This window comes from Grampus griseus (genome assembly GCF_964374135.1).
Source record: "Grampus griseus genome assembly, chromosome: 2".
Taxonomy (NCBI): domain Eukaryota; kingdom Metazoa; phylum Chordata; class Mammalia; order Artiodactyla; family Delphinidae; genus Grampus; species Grampus griseus.
The window spans coordinates 108,608,481-108,627,904 of NC_139018.1; the positions used below are offsets into that span (position 1 = coordinate 108,608,481).

Here is a 19,424-nt window from a genome sequence, read left to right on the forward strand (position 1 = left end):
GAGAAAAGAGTTACAATGTCAAGATGAGGATCCCTTCTGAGTTAATGTCATTGTTCAACATTAGTAAAGCATCTCCCTCCTTCAAAAGGCTTGATGATAATAAATCCCTTGGTGATAATAATGAACTTGTCACAAAAACACCCCCAGTAAACCCATACATCTATGGCCACTGCTTTTTGACAAGGGTACCAAGACCATCCAATGGGGGAAAGAACAGTCTCTTTAACAAATGGTGCTTGGATAACTGGATAGCCACCCGCAAAAAAATGAAGTTGGACTCTTACTTCATACCATATACAAAAAATGGACTCAAAATGGATCAGAGGCCTAAATGTAAGAGCTAAAACTATAAAACTCTTTTCATGACAACAGCAGAGCAACAAAAGAAAAAATAAATTTGGCAAATGTTCATAGCAGCATTATTCATAATAGCCAAAAGGTGGAAATAATTCAAAAGTTCACCAACTGAATGAATGGATAAACAAAACGTGGTTTATTTATACAATGGACTATTACTCAGCCATCAAAAGGAAAGAAGTACTGATACATGCTACAACATGAATGAACGTTGAAAACATTATGCTAACTGAAAGAAGTCAAACACAGGGGCTTCCCTGGTGGCGCAGTGGTTGAGAATCTGCCTGCTAATGCAGGGGACACGGGTTCAAGCCCTGGTCTGGGAGGATCCCATATGCCGCGGAGCGGCTGGGCCCATGAGCCACAACTACTGAGCCTGCGCGTCTGGAGCCTGTGCTCCGCAACAAGAGAGGCCACGATGGTGAGAGGCCCGTGCACTGCGATGAAGAGTGGTCCCTGCTTGCCACAATTAGAGAAAGCCCTCACACAGAAACGAAGACCCAACACAGCAAAAATAAATAAATTAATTAATAAACTCCTACTCCCAACATCTCTTGAAAAAAAAAGAAGTCAAACACAAAGGCCACGTATAATATGATGCAGTTTATATGAAATATCCAGAACAGGCAAATCCTTATAGACAGAAAGCAGACTAGTGGCTGCCAAGAGCTAGGGGAAGAGTGACTTGTTTAGTGGGCATAGGATTTCCTTTTGGGGTGATGAAAATGTTTTGGAACTAGATAGTGGTGATGGCTGTGTAACACTGTGATTGTACTAAATGCCACCGAATTGTAACTTTAAAATACTTGAAATGGTAAATTTTGTTATGTGCACCTCACCATAATGAAACAATACACCCAGATCAAAACAAAATTTAAAAAATAATTTTAGAAAAATTCAGCTCTCTTTCTGACAGGGAAGTGTTGGGGTCAGTGATGGCAAGAAAGAGGGAGAACTTGAATTTCCAACAAAGGGAGGAGGCCCCTTAGCCACAGCAGGATGTGTCCAGTCTCCCTGAAAAGGGGGCTGGAAGAGACTATGCCATCAACAGAAGCTACTTCTGTGGTCAGGTGGCCTGACTGCCTCTTCCCATTTGGCTTAGGTTGGACTCGTGGAAGAACAAAGGAAAAAAAAAAAGGCACTCAGATGATAAAAAAGTGATTTTTAAAAATAGGTATAACACTGCTATATTTAAAATGGCCAACGAACGAGGACCTACTGTATAGCACAGAGAACTCTCCTCAATGTTATGTGGCAGCCTGGATGGGAGGGGAGTTTGGGGGAGAACAGATACATGTATATGTACGGCTGAGTCCCTTTGCTGTGCACCTGAAACTAGCACAACATTGTTAATCAGCTATACCCCAGTATAAAATAAAGAGTTAAAAAAAATAGGTATAAATGACTAATGGGACAAGAAAGTCACTGAGTATGTTGACTAAAAGCAGCACACCGTGATAACAAGATAATCTTAGCCTCCCATGAAAGTGTCTCTGTGGCACTACAGGGTAATGCTTTGGCTTACCCCGTGGGGATGGAAGAAATAACCACATGAAGATTTTTACAGCTTTCTCAAAATTATTATTAAAGATAACACCCATAATGTTATTCAATGACTCACCATGTCAAAACTTTTACATTAAAATTTAATGCCAGAAAAATGTGTCTCTCTAGAAGAACTGACATGCTTCCTTTTATCAGACAAGAAGAACCATATAAACAACATGTTTCTTTTTTGACCTTGGTAGCAGGAAGCTCAGAGCCAAATTGCTCAAATACAATTATCATTTTGCCTTGGCTTCCTGAAACAATTGTCTCTCCTCTTCCTCTACGTTTCATATTGCTCTAAATTTTGTAAAAAATGATCCTGCTATGTACGTGTTTTACTGTAGGCCACCTCAAATCCTTTTTGGAAATAATGACAAACATTAGAAGTAAATTAATTACTAAGTATCGAAGGAAAAGAAAATCAAATCAAATGTCCGCCTGCCCGCCAGAATCCCTCCTCCTGTCCCCAGTGGAGAGCAACGTGAATGGTAATGTTACCTGCAGGCCACTGGGTTTGATCCACACGGTCACATTCTGGGCATAACTGCGTTTGTTTTTGGGCTGCAGGGGGAATGGGCTCTTATTATCATCCTCACCATAAGGGTTTTCTTTAGCATCTTAAAAGAAAAAGACATTCTTGAAATGACATCTGGCAAAACACAATCAATTACATTTCCAATTAGGCTAGAAGCTCTTTGAATCATTCAATCTCCTATATCCTGTTACTTCCCTAATTAAGAAAATCCATTAACTTCAGTCAGGTTGGGGAACCTGTTCTCAATACTGATGTGGACACTAAACAATCAACTGAGACACATACAAGTGAAAAACAACTTAATGTTTTTAAAGAAACAAGCTTCACTTATCTGCTTTATAAATTAAGGTCAGAGAGGATAAAATTGTTGTACATACAACACTAAAGTATATATAAAAATATATGTATATATATACTGCAATTCTATATAGCCTAGCCCAGCACTCTCCAACAGAACTTTCTGTGATGAGGAATGGTAGCCACAGCCCATGTGACCACTGAACCCTTGACACATGGCTAGTGTAACAGAGGAACTGAATTTTATTTAATTAAATTTAAAGAGCCTCTGTGGTGAGTGGCTACTGGATTAGACAACATAGGTCTAGGCATTGAGAAAATTTAAAAGTAAAATTACGTATAGCCAAATTATGGAAAAGAGCAAGGGAAAGGACTTCCCTAGTGGTCCAATGGTTAAGAATCCGCCCGCCAATGCAGGGGACACGGGTTCGAGCTCTGGTCTGGGAAGATCCCACATGCTGCGGGGCAACTAAGCCTGTGCGCCACAACTACTGAGCCTGCGCTCTAGAGCCCACGAGCCACAACTACTGAGCCTGCGTGCCACAACTACTGAAGCCCATGCACCTAGAGGCTGTGCTCTGCAACAAGAGAAGCCACGGCAAGGAGAAGCCCACACCGCAACGAAGAGTGGCCCCTGCTTGCACACGGGGTCTACTATATATAAAATAGTTTCTTACAAAATAAGACCAAACAAAGAAAAATGAAAACCAACTTAAAAAACCAACAACATTAACAAAAAGCAGGACAGAGATGGGCTTAAGGCCCAGGGTTGGCCTCTGGTGCCGCCCTGAGTCTGTGGGCAGGTGCAAGCTGGGGCGGCCGAGGTGCTCAGTCGCCCTTCTGCTTGGGGGCCTGCACAGCAATGAAAGCCCACGTGCAGCAATGAAGACCCTGCACAGCCAAAAAAAAAAAAAAAAAAAAGGAGCAAGGGAAGAAATACCTTTTTGGTGAAACATACCTCATCTTATGGCTTACTAGTTTATTGCTTCCAAGGATTTAAAGCCATGTTGGTTTTATAGTCATGCGGATAAACAAGGTTTTTTGTTTTTCTACCTATTTCCTAAGTCACTGAAACTCTGTCACAAACTTACAAAGCATACTTGTATCTACTGGCTCATTTTATCCTTATTATCATTTGGGGTAGACAAAGAAGGAATCATTTTCCCAACAAGTCTGGGGAGCTTAAATCCCTTGCTCAAATGTTCATGTTGAAAACTGGAATTAGCCCAGTTTCTCTAACTGACCCATAAGCCCTCTAACCCCAATCTTGTCATTAATTTAGATGCCTTATACTGGCCTCATACTATCTCTGTCAGTCCCCTCTCCTCCTACCCACTCCAAAAAGTAGTGGCTCAGCTTTCCAGACATTTCCACAAATACTTGTCAATACATAAACCTTTCTAGTCAGGCCAAGATCCCAACAGTTGTTTCCCATGCCACATGCTTATTTCCAACTTCCCTGCCACTGTTCCTGTTATCCCCCTGTCTGGAATGCTCTCCTTTCCTCATTTATTTATTCCCTCCCTCACGTACTCATTCATCATCTATAGTAAGACCTCACTATGCAGCAAGCACTGTGCTAGGAAGTGTGGCTACAGAAGGTATTGTTCAGGCCTCAAGGAACTTATAGAATTTATTAAATTACAACTATGTGCAAAATACTTTACACATACAACTTCTCTCCTTACAGCAACCCTAGAGGGTAGATATTATTAGTCTCATTAAAGATGAGGAAACTGAGGCTCAGATTTCCCAGGGACTCAGCTGGGCCTGGTTTCGAAGACAACACTTCCCCTACTCAACACTGCTGTTCCTCACCTTTCCAAAGTTACTTAAATTCTAGGTCCAGATCCTATCCTACTTTCTCCATGGAGTTGTCCCATATTTTTCTGGTAGACAGTGATTTCTCTAGTCCCTTTTATCCTACAGCACTCAGTGTCAGTACCAAACATTTCAACGTCTAATCGTAGCCTATCTTGTACTGTCTCTAATTGTTTGGAGCCTATATGTGGTAACTGGCTTAGCAGACATTTATGAAAAAAGAACAAGAGACCTTAGAAATAATAAATATGATAGCAGAAATTAAAAAAAAATCAGTTGCAAGATAAAGTTGAAGATTATTTTACAGAACGTACAACAAAAAATGAAAAAAATGGGTAGGGGATGATAAGAAAATTACACACACACACACACACACAAATCATAAACATATGTTCTAGAGAGGGAGAACAGAGAATACAAACAGGGGAGAAATCAAAGACATATTCGTGTTCCCAGGAATGAAGAACATGAATTCCTAGATGGAAGGGCCCACTGAGTCCCCAGCCCAATGAGTGAAGAGACCAAAAACTAGGTACATGATTCTGAAAATCTCAAACGCTAGGGCCACTAAAAGAGCCTCAAGGTGTGCAGAGGAAACAGAGATTACTGTCAAAGCCCTGGCAGTCAGCATGGCACTAGACTCTCAGTAGTGACACTGGAAGCCAGAAGAGACAATAGAGTGATGCTTCGAAACTCTAAAGGAAAATGATTCCCAACCTAGAACTCAATATCCAACCACACTATCAATCAAGTGTAAGGGATGAAATACAGACACTTCCACATATGCAAGATTTCAAATGTTCACTTCCCATGTACCCTTTTCTCAGGAGGATGCATGAAACAGGAGAGCCACGGAAGAGCTATGAAGGGAAGACGCGGGATGACAACTATGCAACCAGCCTAGAGAACCACCAGTCCATTCATGAAACAAGAGGGAGGGAGATGACTCCAAGCAAAAAAAAGAAAGAAACTGACAAAAAAATACGTAAAGGATGTATTTTACTTACGGAGGCATTAGTGATAGGTACACAGAAAACAGCAAAGGAAAACAAGAAAAAAGAAGAGAGAAGTAGAGGAAGGCTGCGAGACAGCCTAGAGTGAGGGCTGCGCTCATCCGCTGCTGGCTCCCCTACAGCCAGGCTGCCCAGCTCTTTCCTGCATCCTCTGAGGAACATCAGTGCCTTTCCAAGAGAGTTTTCCTTTTAATTGAAGTTAGAATACATTTATCTTACCCGCTAGAAAAAAGAAATGTCTAATTAAAAAAAAAAGTAATATCTGGAGTAGGCCACGAAGAGCTGCAAAACAAAGGAAATGTGATGTGGTACACCACACAGCTTAGTAGTAAATAATACTGACTTCACTTAGCAAGGACGGAATACTGATTTACCCAAAAAGAACGCTATAACCACACTGCAAGGATTGAGGAAGGGAAAAATGTGCTTCTTGGGTGGATGGGTGGGGAGGGATGGTAGCGGTAAGAGAGCTAACTAGTTTTCCTTAAAAAGTCAAAAAAAAAGACCTTTAAAAGAAAAAAAGGGTCAAGAAATAGCTGTATACTTATATTATTTAGAAATGTAAGTAAACATCAGAAGAAACAATTAAAATTTGAAAATGGTTGTCTCTAGAAACAGAATTAGGAGAAGGGATAAGTATAAACAGTACTATTTTGCAAGCTTTCCTTTGATTAAAAAACATAATTAAAACAGCAGGGTTTCCCTGGTAGTGCAGTGGTTGGGAGTCTGCCTGCCAATGCAGGGGACATGGTTTGGAGCCCTGGTCTGGGAAGATCCCATATGTGGTGGACCAACTAAGCCTGTGCACCACAACTACTAAACCTGCATTCTAGAGCCCACGAGCCACAACTACTGAGTCTGCATGCCACAATTACTGAAGCCTGTGTGCCTAGAGCCCGTGCTCCGCAACAGGAGAAGCCACCGCAATGAGAAGCCCACACACTGCAATGAAGAGTAGCCCCTGCTCGCTACAACTAGAGAACGCCCACGTGCAGCAACGAAGACCCAATGCAGCCAAAAATAAACAAAAAAACAAACAAACAAACAGCAGGATCTACCATTAAAATGTGCCTACTCTGCGTCAGGTAGCCAATACACATTCCCTCAATAAATTCTCCAATAACCCTCTAAGATAGGTTTTATTATCACTTATTACTTGTTACCATAATGACAATCCCAATTTCCTAGGACAGTTGTGAGAATTAAATGAGATGATACATTTCATTTTGTCTAGCACAGTGCCCGGAACAAAGTTAAATTCAAGAGATGTTAGCTCTTATTATCCTCAGGGAAAAGAAGAACAGATAGCGGGAGGGAAAAACAACATGAATACAGGGCTGAGTAAAGAGCAGTTCCATCTGACTTAAGAATACGCGTTAGGACTTCCCTGGTGGCACAGTGGTTAAGAATCTGCCTGCTAATGCAGGGCACATGGGTTCGATCCCTGGTCTGGGAAGATCCCACATGCCATGGAGCAACTAAGCCTGTGCGCCACAACTACTGAGCCTGCGCTCTAGAGCCCGCGAGCCACAACTACTGAGCCCACGTGCCACAACTACTGAAGCCCGTGCGCCTACAGCCTGTGCTCTGCAACAAGAGAAGCCACCGCAATGAGAAGCCCGTGCACCGCAACGAAGAGTGGCCTCCACTCGCCGCAACTGGAGAGAGCCCGCGCAGCAACGAAGACCCAACACAGCCAAAAATAAATGAATAAATTAATTAAAAAAAAAAAAGAATACGCGTTAACCAGCCAAGCATTGCTAGGTTGGCAGCCAGATCAGAAAGGGATGTGAATGTTACTACCTTAGATTATGGACAGGCAGCTGTGGTGAAAACTCTCACAATAGTCTAGGTTAGGGGTGAGCAAGCTTTTTTTGCAAAGGATCAGACAGCAATATTTTAGGCTTTGTGGGTTATACGGTCTCTGTTGTAAGTACTCAATTCTGCCATTGAAGCAGGAAAGCAGCCATAGATCATATATAAATACATGAGTGTGACTGTGTAATAAAACTGCACAATAAAATTATATTTACAAAGTAAGCGGTGGGCTAGTTTGACCTGCAGGCCCTAGTTAGCTGACCTCTGATCTAAGTGAAAGGTAAAAGAAGCCAGAACAAGGCAAGAGCCATGAGAATGAAGAGACAGAATGAATGTAGGAATGCTGTAGAGAGAACAGGTAAAAGAGGTGAAGAATCTCTCTTTCAACAGACACACACACACACACACCCCCAGGTTCTCCTCCAATCACTGTCCTAATTCTGTCCTCTTGTGGTCAAACTTGGCATTTCCATTTCCTCATCTCTAATTCATTCCTCAACCTGTCTCCTGGCTAATCATCTGCTGAAACTCTTACAAAGCCACCAAGAATCTCCTATCTGTTAAGATCAAATGACTGTTTTTTTCTTTAAATGTGATTTTAAAAATATTTATTTATTTTTGGCTGTGTTGGGTCTTTGTTGCTGTGCGCAGGCTTTCTCTAGTTGCGGCGAGCTGGGGCTACTCTTCATTGCGGTGCGTGGGCTTCTCATTGCAGTGGCTTCTCCTGTTGCAGAGCACGGGCTCTAGGCGTGTGGGCTTAGTTGCTCTGCAGCATGTGGGATCTTCCCGGACCAGGGCTTGAACCCGTGTCCGCTGAATTGGCCAGGGGATTCTTAACCACTGCACCACCAGGGAAGTCCCAAGATCAAATGACTCTTGATTCATAGTGTCTTCTTCTTTCCTCTTGGTTTCCATTCCTTTCTAAAACTCTTTAATCATTTAAAACCCTCATTCTACAGGCTCTTTCAGATTAAGTCCTCAAGGTGCTATTCCTCCTACTGGTCTTTCTTAAAAGAAGAGAAAATCCTCACATGATTTTAAAACTTTTTTTCAAATCATGAACTCATTTCCAGTGGGGACTGTTTTTTCTGCAGCACTCTTTTTGCCCTGGTTGCAGAGGAATTCCTACACAGCCATTTATATTAGCTTCTGGAGGATGCACCATGGATTTCATTGCTTCAGGATCAGTTTTTGCACTGTTTGGTTTGGGAATGGGTCATGTCGATCCACATGGTGCAGGACTTGGGCTTCAACTTCTCATAGGAGACTTTTATGTTTCTTTATATGCAGAAAAGTAGGTAGAAACAATGGGTAGAATTTTTCTTATCATCCTCTCAGCTTTACTCAGAGATTTCAGCTCTTTGTCTTTTCTCCTATTCCTGTGTGAACTTCAAAAGCCCAGCCCCTGGATCCTAGCTCAAGAGTTGGCAAACTATGGCTGGCTGCCTGTTTAAGAATTAAGAATTTTAAAAATATTTTTAAAAGGTTTATGATTGTGCTACAATGGCAGTATAGTGGTTATGACAAAACCCATAATGGCCTGTAAAATGTAAAATATTTATTATATGGCCCTTTACTGAAAAAGTTTGCTGACCCTTGGCCTAGCTTCTACGGCCTATATTCCATCAAAATCTTCTTTAGGCTTCAATGGCAAAAGACATCCTTCAGACCTTAAATGACATGTATGCACATGTGTATAAGACATTGTAGGCTGTGGCTCATATGTGCTCATGAAACACTGTACTTCTTTCTTGAATCCCTTTATTCTCTTGGCGTCTGTGACATCCATTTCTTCTACCTTTTCTCTTTGATCTGCCTCTTCTCATTTTCCTTTACTGGTGCCAATTCCACTGCTACTAGTAGTTGGTCCTTTTTAGGAGTCTGGTCCTTGGCTCTCTTTTTTCCTTAACGTATATACTTTCCTGAGGCTATGGCTTCTTACAGTGCGGTTATTGACCTAGATTGTAATCACTTGGGTAATATTAAAACTGCAGGGACTTCGCTGGTGGCGCAGTGGTTAAGAATCTGCCTTCCAATGCAGGGGACATGAGTTCGAGCCCTGGTCAGGGAAGGTCCCACATGCCACGGAGCTACTAAGCCCGTGCACCACAACTACTGAGCCTGTGCTCTAGAGCCTGGATGCCACAACTACTGAAGCCCGCGTGCCTAGAGCCCGTGCTCCGCAACAAGAGAAGCCACCGCAATGAGAAGCCCGTGCACCGCCACGAAGAGTAGCCCCCGCTCGCGACAACTAGAGGAAGCCCACACACAGCAACGAAGACCCAGCGCAGCCAAAAATAAATAAATAAATTTATATAAAAAAGAAAAAACCCCTGAAAGTTCCTGGCTTGAATCCAGACCAAATGAGTCAGAATCTCTGTAGGTAGGGCCCAGGAAACAGAATTTCTTTTTTAAATATTTATTTATTTTTATTTATTTTTGGTTGCATGGGGTCTTAGTTGCAGCACGTGGGATCTTCATTGAAGCATGCAGGCTCCCTTGTTGCGGCGCGCAGGCTTCTCTCTAGTTGTGGTGTGAGGGTTTTCTCTTCTCTAGTTATGGCGCACAGGCTCCAGGGCGTGAGGGCTCTGGAGTTTGCGGCACACAGGCTCTCTAGTTGAGGTGCGTGAGCTCAGCAGTTGTGGTGCATGGTCCTAGGTGCCCCGTGGCATGTGGGATCCTAGTTCCCTGATCAGGGATCAAATCTACGTCCCCTGCATTGTAAGGCAGATTCTTTACCACTGGACCACCAGGGAAGTCCCAGGAAACAGAATTTTTAAACAAGTTCTCCAGTTTCACTTTTGCATACCAAAACTCAAATTTGTGAACTATTGCCCTAAGCAATCTCCCTCATTATCATCATTTTAACTATCAGCATTATGCTTATAACTAAAAATTATATTTTCAACTCTGCCCTCTCTCCTGAACTCCAGATTCTCACAGGAATTGTTTATAGGCACCTCCACCTAAATCTCACAGGCATAAACTTAACATGCACAAAAGATGTTCTTCCCAAATCTACTCTTCTTCCTCTGTTCTGTTTCAATTGATAGTACCACCTTTCACCCTATAGCTCCGGTCAGAAACCTGGGATCATTCTCAACTCTTCTCTTCCCTCTATTCTCATATCTAAATACTGTTGTTTCTACCTCCTAAATACCTTTTGCATGGATCCCATCGTCTCTATCGCCAGCCACTGCCCCTGTTCTGCCTTTCATCTTCACAACTCCAGGACTGTCACAGTAGACTTCTAACTACAAGATGCCCTTACCTTTTCAAATCCACACTCCACAGAGTTCTTTTTCTAAATGCAAAATTTATGATCTTTCACTTGGATTTCAGCCATACTGCACAACTCCAGGGGGTACCAGTACCTAGAATACAAAGTCATCTAACCGGTATCGCCACTGTTCTCATTACAGCCAGAAGGATCTGATCATATTACTCCCTTCACTGGCTTCCCAGCATCTGCAGAATAAAGTCTCAGCTCTTCACATTTCAGATGAGGCCTGCCCTGCTGTACCACTGCCAATCTCTAACCTACCATCTGGCCTTCCCACCCCTCCCTCACACTTTGTGCTCCATTTGGGCAGGATGCCCTTTGTGCCTTCACTAGCTCAGCAAATTCCTCTTTTTCTTCAAAACTCAGCTAGGGTGTCTCTTCTCTGTGTAGATTTTCCTGAGTCCTCTAGGCAGAGCTGACCATCCCCTCCTTCAGGCCAACTCTGATCTTGTGCCAGCTCATGTTTATTACGCCACTCTCCGCTAGACTTTGAGTAACTCCTGCTAACTCTTTTAGCCCCCACACCTGGCACAGAATAGGTTGCATGGTAGATGTTCCTAAAATTTAAATGGGCCCAAGTAAGTCAAGGGTGACACTACAGCTGGAGTCTGAGTACCTAGGAGTACAAAGGCCTCAATCAGAGGGAGTAGGAAAATCAGAAGAAACAGTTCATGGGGGAAGTGGGGAGAGACAACAGTTTCTGCAATAAACATGCTAAGCTTAGGACTGTGACAGAATATCCAGGTGGAGAGGTCCAAGGGGGAACTGGAAATATAATATGCAAGTTTCAGGGAGAGATCAAGCCAGCACCAGAGTCAGAGATTTTTGGGACTCTGAAGCTATAACAGCTGATGAAATAACCAAGAGAGAATAATAACCCAAGAGAAGAAGGCAAAGAACAACACCTTGGGAATCATGAGGCAAGAGGAAGAAAAGACAAGATGACAAGAAAGAAAAGTTGCCAAGGAAAAAGATAAGTACTAGGTGAATGCAATGTTAGGAAAACTAAGGGAAAATAGTTTCAAGAAGGAATGGGATTAATTATCTATGAATGACTAGGGGTACCCGGGTTGAAAATAGTACACTAAAGAAAAAAGTTTATGGAGAATAGCTTTTCACTCCAAACATTTAGAGCATTTATTTTTACTTGAAGCAACCTAAATATTTGTTTCCCCGAACTGTAAAATTAAAAGTGCAAACATCAAACTCTCTTGCGGTTCTCCATGTACATATCCAGAGTCAGAAACCACAGGGCACTCATAAGAGAAATCACGCAGCTCTCTGACTGCACAGACAGAGCCATTCTGAACAGCAGAGAGAAAACAAAGTCAGGATAAATAAAATCTAATCTGGGTTATACCTGAAATAGGACCCAACTGTGCCATTTTCCCTAGCCATGGAAGAGGTTCTGGGCCAGGCTCAAAGAGAGACATCATGAGGTTTGATTTCTTCTTGCTGTCAGCTTGGGAGTAGAGCATTCCGTGCCATTCAGGACTAGATGGAGAGAAGATGGAAGATCAGAAGAACATCAAGCCTGGGACTATCAAGTTAAATAACTCTAGCCTGTGTTTTTCTCTTGAGAGACATGGTTTTCAGCTTTGAAATTAGGTGCATTACTTTTACTAAAGTCAAATCCTAAACCTAAAAATGCATACTGATGTCCCCTAATATTACCATTCCTTGGGGACAGGTATTATTATTCAATTATGTAGATATGGAAATCAAAAGCAGTCTTAAAAGAGAAAAAAAAAATCACAAGGGCAGCAAGTAGCTGCAGGGGTGGTGACAAGTAAGGGCTGAGACCTATAGGTTTTTTCAGCCGCCTACGAATCATTCACAGCAGTACCACAGAGAGAAGCCCTTCTAACAAAGGGCACAAAGCCATCACCCAGCTCTGCTCCCACTTCTCAAAGGGCCCCAGGTGATTCTCCTACTCAGAGACAGTACAAGTAGCCTGAGTACCAAGAAATATAGCAAACTGATACCTAATAAGAATTGCATTTTTCTTTCTGGATCAGCTAATTTTAACTCAAGCAGAAAAGGAGCCATGCTTCCTCTGAGCATTCCTAACCTCTTGATTTTCTCTACCAGTCAATCCCAGGTGATGGCCAGAAGATGACCTCTTCTTCTCTGACAACAGGTATTATAGAAAGGGAAGCAGAGAGTTTTGCAGATTTTGAGACTACAGCGAAAAGTGAAAGCTAGAAGGGCTTTCCTCATAGGGAAGGAATACAGCAGAGCGGTTACGAGCATGGGCTATGGAGTCACAATACGTGGATAAGAGCCTGGCTCTTTCATTTACTAGCTGTGTGACCTTGAGCAAGTACCATGACTTGCTCTCGAAGCCTCAGTTTCTTCATCTAAGGAATGGGGATAATACTGATACCTCCTGTATAGTGAGGTATATAAAGTGCCTAGAGAAGTACCTGGCACATGGTAAAATGTTCAATGTTATCGGTATGTTTTTTCATTTAGTTTTACCTCCTCATTCTATAGCTGAGGAGTCTGTGCATACTGCATAAGATCCTACAACAAGTTAGTAGCATTACTTAAACTGACCCCAGTTTTCCTAGATAGGATGGAAAAGAGGAAAACTGAGAAAAGATATTATATAAAGGCAATATAATTAAAAGACTCACTCTGTACTTATTCTAGGGGATGCTTTAAAGAGTAGTGTAGAAGGTGATAGTACGTGGGAAGGATATGGCAGAAAGAGGAAAAAAGTGACGAGATCCTTTCTATTCTTTCTTTCAGAAAAGTCTGGGGAATACTTCACTATAAATTGATTCTCCCTTTCACTCAACCAAAGGTAAAAAAGTTTCTTACCCTAATTGAACTATCGCCACCATTCCTTCCACTTTTAGGCTGCCATGGAGCAGGACACAAAAGTTGGGTATTTTGCCTGCAATCTGATTGGCTGAATTTTCATCTTCGTTGTCATCCGTTATACCAGTACCCACCTCATCACCTTCTATGAAAAGAAGAGAAAACCAGTCAGACTGAGATTAGCTACAAAAACTCCAAACTCCAGTTGTACTCTTGGCTCTTTCTAGCCTTGGAAGGAAAGTATACAAAATTATAAAGGAATATTATAACAAGTAAGAAAAACTCATATTCTGGTTTTCCTATGTCCAAATAAAAATCAGTTTTCACATGTTATATAAATTCCACTTATATGAAACATCCAGAAGAGGCAAATCTATACAGATAGGATATCAGTAGTTACCTGAGGCTGAGAGAGATGGAAGGTTATGGGTTGATAGCTAAAAGGTTTCTTTCTGAGGTAGTGAAAATTCTAAAATTCTGATTCAGAAATTGTGGTTATGGTTGCATAACTTTGTAAATACACTAAAAACTACTGAATTGTACACTCTAAATGGGTGAAATGTATGGTATATGAATTATATTTCAGTGAAGCTGCTACACAAAAAATCAGCTTTCCATAGTTTCTACTGGAACACTAAGCTAGAGGCTCTCTGGGGGTTTCAGGCACCATCGAAACAGAAACAGATTCAGAGATGTCAAGAGTGTTCTCAACTGACAGCCTTCAGGCAGCACGTGGATGGGATACCCCAAAGAACAGTGACTACTCCATAAGCTTCTTGACTCACTTCTCCAACTCCAGGTTCTCTCATACACTCTGCTGACAAATGAATGAATCTTCCTCCAATTAACTTCCTTCTGGAACTATCTGTGTACTCAAGCTGATTCAAAGACTTTCTAATTCAATAGAAAGATCTTCCTGGTTTAGTTTGGCATTCAACAGCCCTTACAACACGGCTCCATTTTGCCTTCCCATACTTTTCTTCCCACTGTTTTCCTATACAAACTCTTTGTTTTGCCCACTTTCTTTCTTGGCAATTTATATGGGCACGCAGAATTCCCAGGACCTTAGGAATAAGGTAAACTCAGTTGTTATCAATATCAATAACAGTAAGGTAAAGTATAAACAAAAGGATCATAATCGGTCATCTGTGAGAACATATCAAAGATTCTGTCTATGAATATGTGATGGAGGGTTATGGAATACCTAACACTCCAACTGAAATAACCATGAGTAAATGGAATGTGGTCATAACTCAGTGAGTGGAAACCTGATTGTATATACTTCTTGGAGAAAGCTGGTGAATATAAAGGAGACGGTCAGCCTAAAACATAGAAAAGAGAAGTTTAAAGTGCTAGAGACTAACATTCTCCAGACAGATGCTGAACGTAGGAGATGACTTTATAGTTGCTGGAGAAATACATTCTGCAGTAATGAGGCCTCACAAGGACCTGGATTCATTCACTCATTCAACAGTATTTACTGAGTATCTACTATGTGCTAGGCACCAGTAGAGAACAGGTGTGGTTTCTCCCCTTATAAAGCTGTATTCCACATTGATCAGGCAACCTTCTGAGAACTACTTTGGTTTCCCCAGCATGCTCCCACAGGGAAAGGCAGAGCCCAGGATGAGGGACTAAGCACTGTCATCTCTAAAGAGGATTTCCACTGTAAATTAACGAAGCAGCACACAATAAATATGTGTCAAAATGCTTTCCAGGGCTTCCTTGGTGGCGCAGTGGTTGAGAGTCTGCCTGCCAATGCAGGGGACACAGGTTCGTGCCCCGGTCTGGGAAGATCCCACATGCCACGGAGCGGTTAGGCCCGTGAGCCATGGCCGCTGAGCCTGCGCGTCCGGAGCCTGTGCTCCGCAACGGGAGAGCCACAACAGTGAGAGGCCCACGTACCGCAAAAAAACACCAAAAAAACCAAAAAAAACAATCTAATAACTACTCCTTTCCCCCAAATTCTGCAAAATGGGCTATTCTACTATCTTACATTTAAGAATAACTTTAGATAATAAGATACTTCATATGTATCACTGGAATAGGAAGAGAACTCACCTTTGTTAAGTGCTATAGGTAGAACCAGATGTCTGGACAGAACAGGGGGACTTGAAATATCAGCTATATCAATAAATCCCACTATTTCCAAATCTGAAAAGAAGGAATCAACATAGAATTAACTCGTAACAAACAATAAATGCTGGAGACGGTGTGGAGAAAAGGGAACCATCCTACACTGTTGGTGGGAATGTACCAATAAACTGGTACAGCCTCTACAGAGAACAGTATGGAGGTTCCTTAAAAAACTAAAAACTGAGCTACCATGTGACCCAGCAATCCCACTCCTGGGCATATATCCGGAGAAATCTGTAAGGATGCATGCACCCCGATGTTCACTGTAGCACTATTTACAATAGCCAGGACATGGAAGCTACCTAAATGTCCATCGACAGAGGAATGGATAAAGAAGATGTGGCACATATATACAATGGAATATTACTCAGCCATAAAAGGAATGAAATAATGCCATTTGCAGTGACATGGATGGACCCAGAGATTGTCATACAGAGTAAAGTAAGTCAGAAAGAGAAAGAAAAATATCGTAAAATATCACTCGTATGTGGAATCTAGAAAAATGGTACAGGATTTCCCTGGTGGTTCAGGGGTTAAGAATCCACCTGCCAATACAGGGGACATGGGTTCGATCCCTGGTCTGGGAAGATCCCACAGGCCCCGGAGCAACTAAGCCCACGCACCGCAACTACTGAAGCATGCGCGCCTAGAGCCTGTGCTCTGAAATAAGAGAAGCCACCGCAATAAGAAGCCCGCACACCGCAACGAAGAGTAGCTCCCGTTCGCTGCAAGTAGAGAAAGCACATGCCCAGCAACGAAGACCCAATGCATCCAAAAAAAAACAAAAAAAAAAAAGAAAAGAAAAATGGTACAGATGAACTTACTTGCAAAGCAGAAACAGAGACACAGATGTAGAAAACAAACTTATGGTTATCAAGGGGGGAAGGGGGAATGGGATGAATTGGGAGATTGGGATTCACACATATACACTACTGTATATAAAATAGATAACTGGGCTTCTCTGGTGGCGCAGTGGTTGAGAGTCCGCCTGCCGATGCAGGGGAAACGGGTTCGTGCCCCGGTCTGGGAGGATCCCACATGCCGCAGAGCGGCTGGGCCCGTGAGCCATGGCCGCTGAGCCTGCGTGTCCGGAGCCTGTGCTCCACAACGAGAGAGGCCACCACAGTGAGAGGCCCGCGTACCGCAAAAAAAAAAAAAAAGAAAGAAAAAGATAACTAATGAGAACCTACTGTATAGCACAGGGAACTCTACTCAATGCTCTGTGGTGACCTAAATGGGAAGGAAATCTAAAAAAGAGGGGATATATGTGTATGTATAACTGATTCACTTTGCTGTACAGCAGAAACTAACACAACATTGTAAAGCAACTATACTCCAATAAAAATTAATTAAAAACAAAGAATTAATTTGTTATGGGAAAGTACATTATTTTCTATGTACTAGATTTCATAAACACAAGGTTTAGATCGGGAATTCAAATATGATGACTAGGAAGGTTATTAGAAGTTTCTCTGAATGACTCTAATACTTTGCATTTTAAGTAACTAAGAAATTAAGGACAACTGTCTTTTATTTAATGGACTTAAGTTATACGACAAATCAGCTAGACTATTTTTATGAGGCTAGGTCCCCAGCCAAGGCAAAAGCTTAATGGTTAAGTCTCTCTGAATAGTCAGGATGTTCAGGTCACCAGCGGGCGTCATAGTAAAATACTTCCACAACAACTGCAAGCAGCTATGCCTGGAGGGTAAGGCTTTTGCATTAAAACTGTTTCCCTGAGAAAGAAATACATTCTCTACAAAATCAAGGTAGCAGTGTACATATGACAATGGTTTCTTTGCTTTATAGAAGCTGTATTAAAGACCAAAAGTATTTGTTGAAAATCTAAAATAAGTTTAAAAAAAAAAAGTTGTAACCCAAAGAGTACTTTCTGGAAGTTTTTTCTTTTCTTTTTTTTTTTTTTGCTGTTCGCAGGCCTCTCACTGTTGTGGCCTCTCCCGTTGCAGAGCACAGGCTCCGGACGCGCAGCCTCAGCGGCCATGGCTCACGGGCCCAGCCGCTCTACGGCACGTGGGATCTTCCCGGACCGGGGCACGAACCCATCTCCCCTGCATCGGCAGGCGGACTCTCAACCACTGCGCCACCAGGGAAGCCCTGGAAGTTTTTTCTGATTATATAAGTAGTATAAAAACTTAGAAAACACTAAAAACTGTAAAGAAGAAAAATAAAGTCACTCATCATTCCTCATCAAAGGAAACCTCTATTAATATTTTACTGAATTGCTTTTTAGTCTTTCTTCTAGGCATATACACATTCATATTCTCAAAACAATGTTTTAAAAAATCAGGATCATGGTGAGTATACCATACTTCTTATACATCAGGAAATCTGCTTCTCTGGAGTTTTGCTATCATTACCTTCTTTAGCTGAGTAACGAATGAATCAGCATAAGCAGTTATATATTTTTCATCTGAGTAGAAAAAGGCCTATGTTTTAGTGGTTTAAATATAAGCTATAACAAAAATCTTGGACTAGAAGCTTTTATAAGTTAGTCCATTAAATAAAGGACAATTATCCTTATTTTCTTAGTTACTTAAAATGAAAAGCATTAGAGCCATTCAGAGAACTTCCAATAACCTTCTTAGTTATCATATTTGAATTCCCCACCTAAACACTGCATTTGTGAAATCTAGTACATAGAAAGTAATGTACTTCTGGGAAGAAAAGATCTATTTGAAGTTACTCATCCTAAAAGGGTGGGAGGGAAGTGGAATATAACTGGTTTGAAGGCAACAAAACATTTGGCACACTGCTGTCTAGTCACAATGAAAGAGATGGATGACCTATTTCTAGCAGGAGCAGAAAGTAAAGGCACAGAAAACAAAACAGCCTGTGCACAGCCCTTCACTCAAAAACTCCTTAAAGTCTACACACCCAAGAATGAAATGAATTTCCAGCTGTACTTAATTTTAATCATTTAAAAATTTTTTCATTATATCTTTTATTATTAATTAATTAATTAATTAATTTTTGGCTGCTTTGGGTCTTCGCTGTTGCGTGCGGGCTTTCTCTAGTCGCAGTGAGCAGGGGCTGCTCTTTGTTGCGGTGTGCGGGCTTCTTCTCACTGCGGTGGCTTCTCTTGTTGCGGAGCACGGGCTCTAGGCACGCGGGCTTCAGTAGTTGTGGCTCACGGGCTCTAGAGCGCAGGCTCAGTAGTTGCGGCGCATGGGCTTGGTTGCTCCACAGCATGTGGGATCTTCCCAGACCAGCGCTCGAACCCGTGTTCCCTGCACTGGCAGGCGGGTTCTTAACCACTGCGCCACCAGGGAAGTCCAATTTTAATCATTTGTTGATTGAACAATTACCTAGTGAACATCTACTAAGCATCAGACACTAAGCCAGGCACTGAGGGTGTGCAGTGGTGACTCGAAACAGTGATGGTTAAACATATACCCACCACTCAAGGAGTCCACCTGCCAATATGAGACAACTCTCTTCTCTACTACCCCTTGTTACTTTTGATTATTGGCTTTGCCAATTTAACCTAAGCATAGCACTGGCAACATGGTAGAAGCCATAACACATTGCTTTCTTTTAGTCATAATACAAGCTGCAGGATTAGAGGGGTACAATATATCACAACTGAGACCTGAGAGACCATCATTTCTCCTAGAGATTCCACTCACCTAGCCAATAAGAACTAGAGGAAGTGACTTGTCCAGGGTCACAGAGGAAAAGTCACACAGCCAAGTCTAAAAGCTAGCTCTTCATATATGACCTTAATAATGACGCTAATCCGTCTTACTATCTCTATTAAGAACTACCTCAA

At 42.0% G+C, this 19,424-nt stretch overlaps 1 protein-coding gene across 2 annotated transcripts in view; it reads right to left on the reverse strand.

Annotated features, from left to right (window-relative positions):
* INTS14 (integrator complex subunit 14) overlaps positions 1-19,424 on the reverse strand; it is a 35,646-nt gene that overhangs the window by 2,926 nt on the left and 13,296 nt on the right. For both annotated transcript variants that reach the window (XM_082649721.1, XM_082649720.1), the window contains exons 7-10: positions 15,560-15,652; positions 13,499-13,643; positions 12,033-12,166; positions 2,404-2,522 (exon numbers count right to left, since the gene is read on the reverse strand). In XM_082649721.1, coding sequence (XP_082505847.1) covers positions 2,404-2,522; positions 12,033-12,166; positions 13,499-13,643; positions 15,560-15,652 — 491 coding nt within the window. The remainder of the gene's footprint in view (positions 1-2,403; positions 2,523-12,032; positions 12,167-13,498; positions 13,644-15,559; positions 15,653-19,424) is intronic.